At 37.6% G+C, this 17,161-nt stretch overlaps 2 protein-coding genes across 5 annotated transcripts in view; one reads left to right on the plus strand and one right to left on the minus strand.

Moving 5' to 3' along the window:
• The window catches only part of LOC108697217 (cadherin-23), a 599,373-nt gene that overhangs the window by 59,051 nt on the left and 523,161 nt on the right, over positions 1-17,161 (minus strand). For 3 of the 4 annotated variants that reach the window (XM_041571124.1, XM_041571128.1, XM_041571125.1), the window contains 3 exons: positions 2,556-2,777; positions 1,335-1,454; positions 144-324 (listed from right to left, as the gene is read on the minus strand). In XM_041571124.1, coding sequence (XP_041427058.1) covers positions 144-324; positions 1,335-1,454; positions 2,556-2,777 — 523 coding nt within the window. Of the gene's footprint in view, positions 1-143; positions 325-1,334; positions 1,455-2,555; positions 2,778-7,260; positions 7,380-17,161 lie in introns of those variants that run through there. The other variant, XM_041571126.1, reaches the window with a different exon arrangement.
• Positions 7,564-17,161, plus strand: part of vsir.S (V-set immunoregulatory receptor S homeolog) — a 38,068-nt gene continuing 28,470 nt past the window's right edge. The window contains exon 1 of the mRNA XM_018227616.2: positions 7,564-7,751. Within this exon, the coding sequence (XP_018083105.1) occupies positions 7,664-7,751 (88 nt within the window). The 5' untranslated portion in view covers positions 7,564-7,663. The remainder of the gene's footprint in view (positions 7,752-17,161) is intronic.

Genomic DNA, 17,161 nt, shown 5'->3' on the forward strand with positions numbered 1-17,161 from the left:
TATAGTTGCAAACTATAAATCTTCCCATTCACCACCAGTCAATGCCTGGTCATACTATGGCAGCACCTGGAAATACATCTCCTGGATATCCCAGTCATACTTCTTATGCTTTTTTTAAATTTTTTTATTGCAGTTGCACTTACCTAAAAGATCACCACCAACAATGCTGTACTCCACTTGCCCATTAAAACCAGAGTCATTATCAACAGCCTTAAAAGTTGCTACTCTGGGTCCAGGTTGGCCCTCTGTGATCTCAAATGGGCCCTCATATGGTTTTGGAAATGTAGGCCAATTGTCATTGATGTCATTTACATTCACTAGAACCTGCAGTGATATAATTGGGATTTATATTAGCAAATGCAGCATATCTCTTCAATACAATAGCTCAAGTACCATGAGCCACTAGTCAGTCTTAACTGAGAGAAGCATTTACATACCAACTTGAGATCCTTCAGATAAGCTAGGTTTTTAACCCTACATCTGATACACTTTACACTCTGTAATCATAATCAAATTCTGCAGTAAGCACATATCAACTCTTGCTACAATCACACACCCTTCCTGATCCACATGTGAAGCCGACATACTGCTTTCACATTACAAACAGCTATAGTGAATGTACTGTACAAGCTATGACCATTTTTAAAAATATATCACTTCACTGTGTGTGTGGGTATGTGTATATATATATATATATATATATATATATATATATATATATCCTCTGCACTGAACCCATTATCAATATAGTTAATACACTGCGATAATTTGCACGGTAAGCTACCAAATATGCTCTCCCCTTCAAACAAAACAGGGAATGTTTGTCTATATATATGTCCAAATATATATTGCAATATATTTAAACTGGCCAACTACGTCAAAGTCATCCCTAGTCTGGTCTGTCCTACACTGATCTGATTCATTAAGAAGGTTAAAACTCCCAAACATGGTTGTATTTGTCTGTATGAATTGCACCCCTCCTTAACAGTTTAAAAATTATTTGCGAGTACAACGTTCTCAACGTTATATATATATATATATATATATATATATATATATATATATATATATATATATATATATATATATATATATATATATATATATAAATATCCCATGTTAATGGAAGCACATAAGCAGTATATATATATATATATATATACACACATATACACTTCACTGAAAATGTTGAACAGTGCTGTTTAGACAGTCGCTATTACAACAAGATTTATCTAGTATGTGGACTAAGTTACAAAATAGAGGATACCCCCTGAGGCCTTAAGTGAGAGTGCTAATAGAGCTAGACAGACAGTTAGAGCAAGGCAGGTACTTACAGTTGCAGTTGATGTAAGGCAGCGTTCTACGATGGGGCACTGGTCTGTTGCAGTCACAATGAGAGTATATCTCCCAAGACAGACCTCAGAATCAAGCTCTTTCACTGCCCGGATTAGTCCCTATTGTAATAATAATAATAATAATAATAATAATGTATACTAAAGAAAGGCATGAATTACCGATAGAATATATCAAAAGAAACATGCTTAGTATTCTCACCTGTTGCTTAGGAATGCCATTTCTATAATATGACTCATTGCAACTTGTTGCAACTAATTACACCCCTATTATTAATATAAGGATATTACAATTTACCTCAAAATCCCATGACCTGTTAATAGATATACTGGGTGTAGTATGTAAATGAAATGTGAAGAACTTTTACATGGGAACATTTGTATAATGACCGGGTGCAGGACAATGTTTACCAAGTTTCACTCAAAACTCAGAACCCAGACTTCCAGTAGCCTCTAAAGGAATAATTAAATTAATGCAGTTCTCCAAATTTTTTGTTAGTTAATTTATAGCTTGAGCTTCTCAGGTTTCTACAGCATAAAATGCTGAACATAATCTGAGAAGACTCAAAGCTAAATCAGAGCTAATATTAAAAATGGTAGCTTTGAAACAAGCAATTAATTCCTGCTGCTCTTACGTTTAGCTAAAGCACTTACATGCTCTATAACTCATTATGAAATCGTACGGAATGCCCAGGACTAATTAAATGATTGACCCACTATTATCTGCTATTCACATCTTACTTATCTTGTATTTAAAAATATTTTATACACAACTAGTAAACAAAGCTCCTTTATAAACACAGAGCTGTTCCTGGTTATGATGGATTAGCAAAAATAGCTCTCAACTGCCACAGTGTCAAATACAGATACAGGTATGGGATTTATTCTACACAATGCATGAGACCAGGGATTTTTCTGATAAGGTCTCCTTCTAGTTATGGAAAACCACTTTTCTGGATAATAGATCTCCAATAGACTATGCCCCTCTGTAATCAGGAGATTATAGGGACATACTGAGCTCTGCATAAACAAGTGTCTTTATTTGCCCAGCAGTAGTCTCAGGTTTAATAATAAACACAAAAACAATGTGTTAAAAGTATGTTCAGCAAAAACCACCAAATAAACTAATGTAAAAGATTGGGTATATGGCCCCTCCTAGTAAGGAACTTGGAGTGTAGGCATAAAAAATGTTTAAGTTCTTACCGTTGCATTATTTATACTGAATGTTTCCTGTATATTCCCTGAAAAAATGGAGTAGGATACAGTTCCATTGGGTCCCTCATCTTGATCTATTGCTGTTGTTGTAATGATGACAGAATTAAGGCTCAGAGGACCCTCATCCCTTGTAACTTCATACAGTGGTGATTGAAACACTGGAGAATTGTCGTTTTCATCCAAAATGGTCACATACACTGTGGTCGTTGCCTATATAGGAAAAAAAAAATTGTAATTAAACATTGCAATATAGACACATTTTGTAAAAATGATATTGTACATTGCTAGACAAATCAATTACAATTTTAAAAGGATTGTTTTTTTATGAATGGCAACTATCTTCACTTGCTCAAGAAAGTGCTGATAAATCAGCCCCTGAGAGTAAGCAGTGCAGGCCAAGCATTGCATATAACTATATGTTGGAAATTATCTACAGGACTACTTGAATGTAAATCAAGTTAGGCTGGGTGCAAAGTTTATCCTGGGTCCAAATATGAAAACTGGAATTGAGCAGAAGGCAGCTATACAAATTAGTCCATAAACAAATATTGGGTGATTCATGGAAGATAAGTACAGTGATTATTGAAAATTTGAAAGGTTAGTCTTGGTCTCAACGAACCCAGTTAATAAAGTTAATATTCCTTAGACAAAAGAGAATAGTAAAATATTGCGAACAATAATTCAATAACTGGATTGCAAAACTGTGTTTCAAACTCAGGGAAATAGCACACGGGGGCTATTCTCAGAATTCTGTTGCCCATTTAATAACTTATTCATAAGAAGTCAACATAAATAAAAAAATGTATAAAGTATATGACATACATACTATTCATTTGATTCACACTTTATTAATTAACTCTTTTAAAAAGGTGTGACGTACCCACTGTGCAAAAAACACTCTTATTAACTAACTGGAATGTCAGCTAAAAAACAAGCTTATTCTTTCAGTGTAATTTACCCCCTACCATCTATCTGGAAGACTGAGGGGGGTCTTTGTAATTGCTGTTTTTTTCAGGCCAGTTTATTAGTACCTATCATTAACATCATGTACAACTGAAGTGGAAATGACCTGAAGATGTCCACAGAGAAAAAAAGACAATGCCAACTCAGTTTTCACTAAGGGCAATTCATCACTAAGCAATTCATGCAGTAAGTCCCACAAAAAAATGTAAGGCCCACTTAAATTTTGGGAACAATGCTTTTTTCATAAAACTGCTTAAGTGTCAGTGATATTTACTGGATATTATGATAACAGGGCCAAGGGCTACATCTTCTTTCATTACACCCTGGCATAAAAGTCAACTATAATTTGCCATAGGAATTACATACTTCCAACTACCTCTACACAAATTAAATGACATCTAGAAAACAAATAATTATACAAATAATTGATAATTGATGAATGAGACCTGTGCCACCAGATCTTCCTAATTAAGATTAGTTTTAAAATAAGGTAATCTTAAATGTGCAAGGATACAAATGAGCTTACAAATAAGATTCACAAGGCCCCACCCACCACTCCAGCCAATAAGATAAAAGTGGCAGCCATACAAATCAAATGCAAATTACAAGCTAGAAAGTAAATTTTAGCAAGCAATTTAGTAAGTTCCGAATTATTTGAAGGCCATCTACCATAAACAACATGATAACGCAGCATTCTATATATTTATTTAATTGTATAAATTTGTAGATGGGAAATGGCCTTCCCATAATTCAGAGCTTTCTGTATTGATAACTGATATTTTTCTGATCATACTCTATAGTAATGGAGCTCTCTACAACCACTCTTCAAAGCATTACAATTATTGCCACCCTGGGGCATTGCAAAAGTAGCCCATTTGGATACAGCCCCCATCCTGACATAAAGGCTCATGTATATAGTTCCTTATTTAGCCTTGGGATATGTTTCTCACCAACAGTTTTCAGCTTCTAAACTTAAAGTCTAGATCAGGGCTGTCCAACTAGAGAACTGAAATGCTGGGTGTGCCCCTCCAGTACATTTGAACAGCTGTCTACCCATATCCCCTGGGTAACAGAGATTTGGTGACAAAGCATTCAAAAATAGACATCAATTTAAAACTATAATATATATATATATATATAAATTTGGGCAAGATGCAGACTGTGCCATGGACAGATTTAAAGACAACAAAATATGCTGGGCGAGGTAAAATATTTATAAAACGAAGACAAAGCAAATACATAATCCTTGAGTTCATTAACATTAAAATACATTTGTAAATGCATGCTTAATGTGCATACTTGCACTAATCATTTTGTCTAATCACTTCAATTCATTCCCATGTGTAGTTTGGAGAGCCAGAAGTTAGAAGACAGTGGTATTACCAAAAATAAATGCATTATAAAAACCTCATATTTATAGGTGTGGGAAACCTTATAAAGAAACCTATTATCCAGAAACTTAAATAATAACTAGAGAGGTACATTTCCTGAAGAAAATGTGAGTGGTGCTTGCCGTGGCAAAACTCAGGCCCAAATCTGATTGGCTGTTGTTGCCCGCCCCTTTTTTTCCTAATTGTGAACCACAGTCACTCAGTGACTAACATACCAAAGTTTGGGAATGCTGTCATTTAATGTGTAAAAATGGCAGCATTTCTATTTTTTTCTATTGAAAATCAATGAATGAAATTTGATTGGTTGTTGGTGGCTCCGCCCACTTTTTCTAAACTTGAAGTGGAAACCCCCAGCGACCACATTTGTGATATTCAAGGTCCCTGACATCAATACTGAGAGAATGGCAGCCTTCTTAATTTTTCCCATTAAAACCAATCAAAGAAATCTGATTGGTTGGTTTTGGCTCCACCCACTTTTCTTAATTTTAATCCCAGTCCCCCAGTGACCAACTGTGCCAACTTTGAGGAGGCTGCCATTAACCGTCTAAGAGCGGCAGCAGTTTAAAATTTTCCTATTTAATTGAATGGCTGAAATTTGATTGGCTGTTGTAGACTCCGCCCACTTTTGTAAATTTTGGCTGCAGTCACCCAGTGACCCACGGTGCCAAGTTTGGGAGCTCTGGCTTTATTACTGTGAGAATTACAGCTGTTTACATTTTCTCATTGAAGTCAATAGGGAAAATCTGATTGGTTGTTTGCGGCTCCGCTCACTTTTTTGGGTCCCCAAAATAGGACAGAAAAGTCACAACACCCCATTCCCGAATAAGCTGAACGGTTTGACACCTCATTCATGGGTCTGCGACAAACTAATTATTCGATAAATTCCCCATTATAAGTCAATGGGGCAAATTTGGGGACCTCTCCTGCCCCGGGGGTAAAACTTATACCCTCGTGTGGGTTATCATCTGACACAGGTCGGAAACCTCTTCAAATGTGGTAAATTTAACGTTTCTACAAGATTCCCTCTCTGCGCTAGAATCCGTCAAAAGTTGGCCTCAATGTTAATCTATGGGACTTTTCGGGGTGGTTAATTGCCCCCGCAAGGGGCAATTAACCACCCACCCCTTAGAAAAGTCATACCACCCCATTCCCGATTAAGCCGCACGATTTGACACCTCATTCATGGGTCTAGGACAAACGGTGCGGGACTAGTTACGCGCCAAACTTTCATACGGAAGAAGAATAAAAATAAGTTTGCAAGATAACAGTAGTGATGCTTTGCTTCGCAAGCACCACTAAAAATAAGTTTGCAAGATAACAGTAGTGATGCTTTGCTTCGCAAGCACCACTAATAAGTTTGCAAGATAACAGTAGTGATGCTTTGCTTCGCAAGCACCACTAATAAGGTCATCTCCCAAAGAGTCCATTCTAATCAAATAATAACAATTTCCTTTTTTCATTGTAATCATAACCAGTAGCTTGTACTTGATTCTTAACTATGCTACAAACACTGCATATTACTCGCACAGCAATCCAATTGGTTTTATTTAACGTGTAAATGTTTTTAATAGACTTAAGGTATCCAGATTACAGAAAGATTCATTATCTAGAATACTCCAAGCATTCCAGATAATAGATCCCATACCTGTCCTGCCTCATTCTGACCCATTATTTTACAACAGAGCAACTGCACATTTCAGAGACATTTCAGAGTTCATATGCGATGAAAGCTCTCCTCGGTGCTTTCTCTTACATCCAGGCTAACACACTAAGGGGGTTATTTATTAAAGTCTGAATGACAAAAACTCGAAAAAGTTTTTTTTTTTTTACTATAAAATCATTTTTTTGTGGAAAAAAACCCTCAAATTTTTCAAAATTTATTATACCCTGAGAATGGAAAAAGTCTGAATCCGAAAATCTGGCATCTCAGACTTGCCGAGGTTGTATATAAGTCAATGGGAGAGGTCCCTATCCTATTTGGAAGTTTCTGTGGTCTGTGCTGTAATTAGCCCGAAAATGCAACTGTTTTGGACTTTTCAATCAAAAATCCAAAAAATTTGGGCTTTTCAGCAGAGTTGAAAAAAAATCGAGTGATTTGGGAAACAATTCAGATTTTTCTCACATTTATTGAGTTTGTGTTTTTTTTTATTAATAAATAAGGTCAAATCATGGATTCTATTTTGCTCTGACTTTTTTAATTCAAAAACTCGGATAGCAAGAGCTATAAAAGCGTCTGTTTTTAAACCACTTTAGCATTACCACACGTTTTCATATGAAATCGAACAGTCATTTTTTATTTTACATTTACATTTATTTACATTTATTATCCACTGACTTACCTCCATGTGAATAGCACTGATCCTGTCAGGTTTCTTGAGAAAAACCAAACCATTCCAAAACTTTTTATAGCCACCTAAATTTGACTCTCAGGCATTTGGACAAATTCAGGACTTTCCTGGCTAATTTTAAAACAGAAATAGACACTCGCTGCTACATATTGATACCCACAATAGATTTAATTTGGAGTCAATGCTTTACTCAGCAGAAAAGCGTGGGAGAAACCAGTTGTATTTATTGTCAGGGTCCTCCAGGGGGCGCTGGCCTCTATGTTTACATGAATGCTGTGCAGTTTCATGCTTCTTGGCATTGTGAAAGCCCTACAAGAAATCGCTTCAGTGCCTCCCCTGTGACATGGAGCGACAGGCATGAACACAGAGCACTCGGCTGGCAGCTCAGGCAAGGATGGAGTTCTACAGGACTGCTTACTATCCCACCTGCAGACTATGGATGGACTGGCCCCTGCTCTTCCTGTATCTGGCATGTTACCAAGGTAGGACAAACACACTTCTGTTTCTGCTGCTGTCACTAGCCCAGCAAACGTATCTGGGCTCTCTGCTGCCAGATCACTTCAGATCTTTTCCCACTCCATTATGTTTCCTGAATAAGGGGGGCTGCCTAAGTCAATACAAAGTTACTCAGCTAGAGAGTCAGTGGGAGGAGAGCAGCTTTGGTTCTATGGGCTCCTTTATGTTTGGGGGTGCCTTCATTCCTTAATACCTAACTTGTTTAATACAGATATCCATGCCAACATTCCAAGCCAATCAATTCAGAGTTCAGGGCTGGTCTGGAATCAGGGATTTATGTGTTTTTACTTATCTACTAAACCCCCTTGTATGGCTTGGCTGGCCTGGCTGGTTCCGTGTCATTATGGAAAGCTTTCATTGCATTTACTTCTGCAAGTTGATTCTAAGATGTGAGCTGTCTCTTTGCTGTGATCTATATGAAATCAATAATTGTATGTAATTAGCTGCTACTTAAACTGGCTGTGTGAGAATTAAAGGCAAAGTAAGGTGCACCCAGGATATCTGTATTCTCAGTGGCATGACTACTATCTGTCCATTTCTGGCTTTCGTAAGATCACAGTGCTCTGTTGTCCTCCAATTAATGACCATTTTGCTTATGGTCAGTGGGACAGAGAAGCTGGTAAGTGCAATGTAAGGTGTTTGTATATGGAAATGCTCATGTTACACTTGGCTATACCATACAGCACGTGTATTGTAGGTCACCACTATTTTTCATTCAGTTCCTACATGAATGCGTGGGACCTGGGGTATTGTGGATAAAGGGTCTTTCCATAAGTTGGGTCATCGTCGGACTGGGGGCCTGGGGCCCTCCAGGGTTGCTGCCTCAAGGCCCCACCCCTGGCCCCTGCCCAATCCGCAAACTCTGCCCCAGCTGAATTTTTAAGGATTTAGTAGTTTTTGGAATATTTAGCTTTTTGCTCACCTATCCAGTTTCGAATTTTAGCACCTATCTGGTTGCTAGGATATACATTATCCTAGCAACCAGGCAGTGGTTTGAATGAGAGATTGAAACATGAATAGGAGCGAACCTGAATAAAAAAAGATATATTTATCCAGGGACTGGTCTGATTTTTTCCCCCCCACTGAGGCATTGGAGAGGTTTTTGGCCTTCCTCTGGGTCAACCTGCAGTATATTGACATAAAAGGTTGAACATGAAGGATGTGTGTCTTTTTTTTTTCATCCTAACTTACTATGTTACTATGTATGTAAATAAATCCAATACAATTGTTTTGCCACCTATATGGATGTATACAGCATAGTTTTGGATCATAATTTTTAAAAATTAAAATGATTTGCTTTAAATAAAATGGGTTTCTGGGTAAGAGATCCCATACTATTTTTTATGAAATATACCACCAGCTGTATGCAGTGTGTGTATATATGTATATATATATATATATATATATATATATATATATATATATATATATATATATAATATATTGACACCCAATAAATCCTTCTTAATAGAACTTCTAATCGGACGTTGGTGCCTGAAGCAGATTAAAACTGTTTGACCAAGGCCACAAGTGTTTCACACAGCAGTTGTCACAAAGCCTGTTGAAAGCATGGAGCCTTTTAAATTAGCCTAAATTAAATTAGCCTCTAAGGCCCATTTGTTTAAGGGCTTGGTTATATATGATTATTCCTAGTGGGGTTTGATTCTTGGAGCCATAAAACTATTCTGAGGGCATATTTAAAAGGACACTGTCTTGGGGAAAAAACATTTTTTCAAAATGCATCAGTTAATAGTGCTGCTTTTTTATATTTAATTTTGAAATCTGACATGGGGCTAGACACATTGTCAGTTTCCAAGCTGCCCCCAGGCATGTGACTTGGGCTCTGATAAACTTCAGTCACTCTTTACTGCTGTACTGTAAGTTGGAGTGATGTCACCCCCCCCCAGCAGCCTAACAACAGAACAATGGGAAGGTAACCAGATAACAGCTCCCTTACAAAAGATAACAGCTGCCTGGTAGATCTAAGAACAGCACTAAATAGTAAAATCCAGGTCCCACTGCGACATATTCAGAACATTGAGTAGGAGAAACAACAACCTGCCAGAAAGCAGTTCCATAGTGCAGCACTGGCTCTTTCGGAAAGCACATGACCAGGCAAAATGACCTGAGATGGCTGCCTACACACCAATATTACAATTTAAAAAAATAAATTTTCTGGTTCAGAAATGAAATTTTATATGGTAGAGTGAATTATTTGCAATTTAAACAGTGTTAAAAACATCATAAAAATGATGACAGAATCCCTTTAAATGGCACCTGTTGGGTAAAAATGTTATCTCCAACAAAGTTGTGGGCTGAAAGAGCCTGCATTCCAGTTGGGGATAGCAGTAGTTTTTTTAAAAAAAGAAATGCCCCCCGCCAGCACTAGGCTACCCGCACCGAGCAGCCCTGTCTGGTCACTCGCATGCGCATAATGAAAAGCTGCCCTGAATTGCTCATTATGCACATGCGTATGACCTCACATGCGCGTTATGCGCATGCAAGTGACACAACATGGCTGCTCGCTGCGGGTAACCTAGTACTGGCGGAGACGTTTTTTTTAAAAAAAACAAAACAAACTACTGTTATCTTCAACCGTAATGCAGGCTATATTAGCCTGCACCTTTGGTTGGGGATAACATTTTTACCCAACAGGTTCCCTTTAACCCCACAGTATGTATATGGACAGTCTAAGTGGGGCTTATTTGGTTTTAAATGACTGGTATAGTAAACTATGACTAGAGTGATGTTTTCACAGGAAAATCAGCAAGAAGCAAGAAAATAACACTGTGAAAGCAGAAAACTAACCATCAGCAATGCTTTATTTAATTTCTTTTGAGCTTTTAAGACATTGGAAGGGGTCATTTATGAATGCACTACTAAGTATTGGAAGCTCTAAATTGATACAATGGAGACCATTTCAACATGCATTCAAACATGCTTCTGCCAACGCAGCCATCATGTCTTTTCTAATGAATGCTGAACCCCGGAGCTACTGCTACATTGGATCTGCTCATAGCTCCAGGGTTGCCACAGTGGGTTGCATCATTAATCTTACCAGACTTGCATTTAGTAAGCTGGATGCAAACATTTGAACTATCCAAGAAAACACTGGCACTCAAAGGCAAGCAACAGCAGGGTTGTACCCTTGCGTATTTATTCTGCAAACGTGCAACGGGCTGTGTGCGAGCGGGCTACAACACATTGCATTGCAAGCATTTGAACACATGCCAAAAAAGGGACGCACCTCCTACTCTGAAAATGCTAGATGCAATCTGCAAGTAAAGCACCAGCCGCCTCAGAGCACACCTGCAATTGCTGGAAAATGCTGGATTATGAGTAAAAAATATGGCAATATGCATAAAGAAATTGCACTTTGCATGCTGCACTTGTATTTGTAAATGAGCCAACAGTCTGAGTGCTCATGCTGCATGCAAAATTTTCTGTGTGTTACATGATTTGTTGTGTACTCTGATGTCATAATCAGTGTATGTGCACACACCTTAGAGGGGACATTGAGCATGAATTTAAGAAAAATGCTTTGGTTAGTACAGATGACACTAGTTACTTTTAGCTTGACTTCCTGATGTTGTAACACTTGGTGCAACACTTGAATTCTGAACATCACGCTACTTTCACAGTTTTTTTTCTCAGATTCGCAGTAGCTGAGACAATGTATTTAGACATTGCATTTATTAAATATATTACAATAATTTAAACGTTTTTCCCATTATTTTAATAATAAAAATTCGACCAAACTCCCATCCACAATCTAGCTTAATTTACGATTTGGATCAGAAAAGTATCAACAAAATCATGCAACAATTCGAATTTTGCAACTTTTCAAATTGTTGCCAGAAAAACTTGAATTATTCAGATTATCAAATGAAAAACTTGAATTTATCGGATTACTGAATGAAAACCAGCATCAAACAGCCCAAAACCTTTGACAATCATGTAGGCAAAAAACATGTTCCGATTATTAAAGGGACTATCTACCATTAACTTTTACATGACTGACAGGTTTTAGTTGGAGTATTTGCAAATTAAAATTTTTAGCAGCTTTGGAGCATAAAAATATCTCAAAAAATGTGGGTTTTGTTTTTCCTCTAAAAATTCGGATTTATTTGCCTTTTAAAACTCGACCAGAAAAATCATATACTTCATAAATAGGCCCCCAACATTTGCAATAAAAAACTCGATCTGAAATAAATGTGTGCTGCTATTTCTTAACCAAGACCTTCTTGGACCCTGACTCTGGGATTCTGTTTTAAGTAGTAATACACTTACGAAATCTGAATCATGCCAGTTAAATGGTGCTCTCTGTGGCCCTTTATCAAGTCTGGCATAAACATATTAAATGTAGGTGTCTTCAGAGAAATATGTTATGCAGAAATTGCAGCACATTCCTGTGTGATAGAGCTTTATATATATGTGTTTTTATAGAATTGTCAGTGTTGGGACTTGGATAAGAGCATAACTTTGCATTTTCAACCACTGGCCCCACCATAACGCTGCATGTGGCCCACAATTAGGGGTGCCACCTAGATTGGCTGGTTTTTGGCCCAGATTGGCTGGTTTTGCAAGAGCTGTCCAGGTCAAAACTGCCTGCCCAGTTTTCCAAATGAGGAAATTTGGACATCGCTCCCCTTGATTGATGAATGAACTGACTGCTCACCGACCGACGTGCCATAACCATACCTTCCAACATTTTGGAGATAAAAAAAGGGACAAAAAAGTTGCTGCATGTACTGCGGCAAAATTTTTGGGCACGCCCATTTTTGTGGCCTAAACCCCCTAATTACCATGTTAATTTTACAAAATTTGGCAGGTTATGACAGTTTGAACATATTTCTGTGTTTTTGTTCAGTTATTACAGTTTTGCTAATGAAGGTGAATTGCCCTTTAAGCTCCAGTCCATCTTTTCCCAAGGGACCTGTTATCTCATATTGTTACAATTACTTATTTGCTTATCTCAAAATTGTAACAAATGTATCTTATCAGCTGCTGTGGCTGTTCTGGGCTCTCTGCCAAAAGCCACTTAAGTTAGAAACTTCTGTTTCTTTTTCTGCCTGTTCAGTGCAGAGAAAAACTGGAATTTCCAGTACAAATGAGGGACTGCAAGTTGAGCTGTCAAAAGAGGGACTGTCCCTCTAAAAACAGGGCAAGTTGAGAGGTATGCATAACCTTCCCCTGACATCATAAACCTGCCGATAATACATTACTGCTCCACTCCCTGACATCACTACTTCAGAGTATAATGTATTATTTGTAGTGTTTTATATGAAAAACAGTTACATTTGAGAAGGTAAACCTCCCCTTCAGAATTTCTGTATACATTTCTAGTACCAAAATAATTTACAAGAGCTGTGAATAGCTAACTAATCATATATTTCTTAACCCCAAAAGAACTATCTAAGTTGTTGAAAGAGGACATATACCCTCCCCTATAACTTTAAGTCACATTTGCAATTAACACTTTTTTTTTTAAAATGTATTTCATGATATTAGCAGGTAATCATTAATACTATGAATCTGTAACAGGAGCACCCTCTTCTGTTCTGACAGGGAAGTTTAATTTGCTGATACAGGATGTACTGCCTGGTGTTTCTCTGCTCAGTATAAGTGTGAGAAGAAGCTTCCTGTATCAATAAACTGTTGCTCTATTGCCAGTGATCCACAACCAACATATTGCTCACCAACTCCTTGGATGTTGCTCTCAGTGGCCTCAAAGCAGGTGATTATTATTGAATTCTAGGTTTGGAGGCAACTTTTGTTGTATACCAACCCGTTGTACTGCCAAACAGATCCACCTGTAGACTGTCCATCCACAGCCAACCACAATTTTTATTTGGCACCCTCTGGGACTTTTCTCATGCTTGTGTTGCTCTCCAACTCTTTTAACATTTGAATGTTAAAAAAAGGTTGGTGGCCCCTTCACACAGTCATGATATTCACAATCTAAAACAACTGCTAATATAATGAAATCGATTGCAAATAGTATTATAGCAATTTTACATTGATTACCGTAAATTATAGATGGAGGTATATGTCCTTTTTAAGAATGCAAAAGCCTAATTTAACTTTTACTTGCCATTGGATAGCTGCAAATGGGTGTAACAATTTATAAAGCTACAAAATTACTTGATTTCTAAATTTTAGGCTTTCAAAAAAGTGTTTGCAGCTAGAAATAACTTGCTAACATCTGGATGTGACACAGTGCCTCCTGCCCTGGGGGAAGGGCTTTTTTTTTGTTTTCCCATGCAGCTGTTAAGTAAAACAAATGTCAGCCCCTTAACTTGGTTTATTCTGCAGTTGTATTTTCTGTTTCCACTGTGTACTACCTGAGCTCTGGAGCATGGGAAGAAGGCTATGAACCATTAATTAGATATAATTGGCAAGTAAGTAGGCAAATGTCTGTTATTTTTGGCATATGCAGCTGCTAGATTATTTTCTGTGCTGATAATGATAAACTCTTGCTCATCACTGCTACCAAACCACAGAATACAGTAGTGAGCAAGATGAGCTCACTACTCAAAACATCAGCTGTTCCGGGCACAACAGAGTTTTGGAACAGAGTTTCAGAACTTGTAGTTTATGCCGGCTAGTGCTTCAGTTCAAATCTGGAAATGATGCCTTGGTTATAAGGACTGAAACCATTGCTGCTATTTCTGTTTCAGTTTTCAATACATTATTTCACTATTATGATGGGAAGGAACAGATAGTTGTTATATTAATAAGTGACTGACTTTCCATTTGCATATGGTCCAGAATAACTCAAAGACAGAGAAAACAGTGAGTGCTGTGACTTTTTTCATCTCTAGTTATTAGATATCCCATTGCATCTACATGCCATTAGCACAGCAGGTAGCACAACACAATTACAGACTAAACATGGCTTTGTATGTGCTTCACATGTATCTAAACATGAAAAATGGACTTAACCTCCTGGACTCTATCAATGAGTGAAAAATAACTTATCCAAACGGTTTAAAAAGGCAATATTTTAGATAATTTGACCCCACCACCCGCTTTATGTAAAGCGGGTAGGAAGAACAAATAGTATGTGTGATAGCTAAAGCTGTGTAACAGACCCCTGGGTCTGTAAAGATGATTGCGTTTGAGTGATTAGGCACACATCTATGTCACTAGTTATGTCCGGTAATTAGCTGTCACACAACTGATTAAGCAATGTGCTGGGATAGTAAATGATATTATATGCAGCAGAGCGTGGAACATGGGCACTGTATGGGCACCAAAGTATGGTAATGTAACAGGATTATCCCAATGCCATAAGCGCTACATCTCTCTCAAAGAACACAATTCCACGATGTGAGTAGGTGGCACAAAGTGGCGCTGTTGGGAGAAGGGGCCCATCTCCAATATCTTTTGCTTACAGGCACTTTAAACATGGCTGTGGAATTCATCTATCTTCCTTGGTATCGGTAGATATGGAACACGGACGCTAATCTCATCTCATTTGCTCACTTCAAATCCGCACAGCGGTGAAAACTGCAGGAGTACGGTCTGTATACTTATTTGTGTTATGTGGGAGTGGACAGGACATTGATCACGATTGATCGCTAAGGAAGTCGCTGGACTTTTACACCTGGACTCCAAAAACCATTTGTTACTATCTCCAATATACAGACCCCACTGCGAATCCATAATAATACATCTCACATTGTGCCACCTACTCACATCGTGGAATTGTGTTCTTTGAATTAAAGCAAGCCTTAATAAGCAGAAACAAAGAAGTAAAAGTTACACAAAATAAGGAAGCTATAAAGCTGCATATAATGGTGTACCAACAGCAGGCTTTAGGGAAGCAAGTCATTTACAGTCAAAAGTTCCTTAAAAAGAAAAAGTGTACTCTCCATACAATAATGCGTGTTAGTTTATTGCAATAAAGTTCCCTAAAACCCTTTAACACAGAATATTCTGCACAATTTATGGGTTTTGTATTGTAATTTAAGAGTGATTGGAGCTACAGGAGGAATAAAGTATCTGCAGATCTTAGACTTAACAAAATGAATGAAATAGTGTACACAAGGTCACTCTACTGCTATTTCGCTGGCCTAACTATCCTTCGCTCATAAAAAATAGAGATGCACAACAGAGTGATCCAGAAGTATCAGGCTATGTATGTTCATTCCACCTTAAGTCATACACAGGTTGATAAAAGCTGCAGAAGGACCGAGTCTGCAGCTTATCGACCCTTATATGGGGCCCTCTGATGGACCTTACTGACAGATATCTGGCAGAATATCATCAATTGGGCAAGTCTAAAATTCCAACACGGCGAGGACTGCATTGGCACGTTGATGTGGTCCTGTATTCTGTCATTGTGATTTGATCACTTGGCCTGGGGGCCAATTGTTTGGATTAACCTGTTGTAAGGGAAAAGATCATTTATCAGGGAACAATATACTCATAGGTATGTAATGTATGGCCATCTTTATCCAAAGCTTGTGATAATTTTTTTGCATAATGGACTTCTGTTTATCTCTGCACTGGCCCTATTCACCAAAATCAGGTTGAAAAGAGGTTGACGCCCATAGAGTTCTGATTTGTCTCTCTATTAAAACAGAGGTGAACAACTGAGATACTGTATATAATCACTGCACTGCATTATTTATTGTAATAACAGGGATTGACAGCTACAAATTTTAGTGAGAGCCATATTCCTATGTAATCTTTAGATCAGGTTTTACAAAGAAATCTAACCTTTGATCACTGTATGTTGTATACATTGTATATGCTGTATACGGTATTTTTTATTTAGTGAAATGAACACAGATAACACAGTTGCACACTCGCTGCTGATGGTACACAGTCATTAGCAGAAATGCCAAACTCCTTTGAGTGTAAGAGCTTTAATCCCAGAGATCATTCCTCACTCCCTACTACTGATCTCAACTGAGATGCAGCTAACAGAAAAGCTATGGGTGAGTGAATAAGCCCTGATACATTTATATTTTTATTTTCTTTATTCATTTAGTCAAAACAAATTTTATTATAATTATAAGCATTCTACTTTTCTTACGTCACTGCATGTAATACAAAACACGGTATTACCTTCCTACCCTTCAGGAAATGCAGCTGGCTGCAACTGTATTTTAAGTGTAGTGGCAGCAGTTTTTTTTCACCTTCAACATTAAATTGCACTGAATGGTTTGACTTTGTCATTCCCCTTGCTAAGAGTCACAGTTTGTAGAAGCAGTTATGCTTTCTGTCATTGACAGAACTGTGCAAAATTCCCCAATAAGAATGAAATGAGATACTTATTCCCAACTCAAGTTATTATTGTACAGTCCCCTTGTTTTTTCAAAGTAAAGCTTCTGACTGTTTTAGCTGGCTTTTTATGAAGAAGGGG

The sequence above is a fragment of the Xenopus laevis genome, chromosome 7S (assembly GCF_017654675.1).
Source record: "Xenopus laevis strain J_2021 chromosome 7S, Xenopus_laevis_v10.1, whole genome shotgun sequence".
Taxonomy (NCBI): domain Eukaryota; kingdom Metazoa; phylum Chordata; class Amphibia; order Anura; family Pipidae; genus Xenopus; species Xenopus laevis.